At 72.2% G+C, this 763-nt stretch overlaps 1 protein-coding gene across 1 annotated transcript in view; it reads right to left on the bottom strand.

Moving 5' to 3' along the window:
- The window catches only part of PLK5 (polo like kinase 5), a gene marked incomplete at its 5' end in the record, with an annotated part of 6,787 nt that extends 6,146 nt beyond the window's left edge, over window positions 1–641 (bottom strand). Inside the window, 2 exon segments of the mRNA XM_021707892.1 lie at window positions 27–225; window positions 546–641. Coding sequence (XP_021563567.1) covers window positions 27–225; window positions 546–641 — 295 coding nt within the window.
- Window positions 642–763: the final 122 nt, after the last annotated feature.

A 763-nucleotide genomic window follows, 5' to 3' on the forward strand; every position in this document is an offset into this window, starting at 1 on the left:
AGCTCCCGCGGCCCCGCCCAGCCCACCTGGGTGAAGAAGTCGTCCTGCAGCAGGTGGTCCAGGCTGGGCCGCTGGGCGGGGTCGGGCGCCAGGAGGCGGGCGATGAGGCGCCGGGCGTTGGGCGACAGGTGAGCGGGCTCCGGGTAGCGGCCGGCGCGGATGTTCTGGTACATCTCGGACGGGGGAGCGGCCACGAAGGGCGGGGCGCCCGTCAGCACCGTGTACCTGGTGGGGGGCCTGGCGGTTCACACCTGGCCCGGTCGCTGGCGCTGTGCACGCTGCGTCTCCTTCCCCTGTCTGCACCTGGCTGTGCCTGCACGCCGCCCGGTGGACAGCCTCTGTCTAAACACCGCCTCACCTGGCTCACCCACCCACACTTGCCCACACCTGTCTATACCTGCCCGCACCTGCCTCGCCTGCCCACACCCGTCCACACCTGCTCCCTGGCCCCACCTGCCCACACCTGTCCACACCTGTCCTGTGCACCTGGTTGCACCCGGGAGACCCTGCCACCTGCGCCGGGCCTGTCTCCGGGCTCCACTTACATGACGCAGCCCAGGGCCCAGACGTCCGACTGGCAGGAGTGCCCGTTTCTGGAGACCACCTCAGGGGCCAGGAAGCCCGGGGTCCCGCAGAGCACCCTGGGCCGGGGAGAGAGGTCAGGAGGCCAGACTCGCCCACCGCGGACAGACACCCGCGCGCTGGCTCTCACCTGTGGCAGCGGCCTCCGGGCCCCAGGCGGGCGGCCAGGCCCAGGTCTCCG

The sequence above is a fragment of the Carlito syrichta genome, unplaced genomic scaffold, assembly GCF_000164805.1.
Source record: "Carlito syrichta isolate Samal-C Ts95f unplaced genomic scaffold, Tarsius_syrichta-2.0.1 Scaffold126635, whole genome shotgun sequence".
NCBI lineage: Eukaryota > Metazoa > Chordata > Mammalia > Primates > Tarsiidae > Carlito > Carlito syrichta.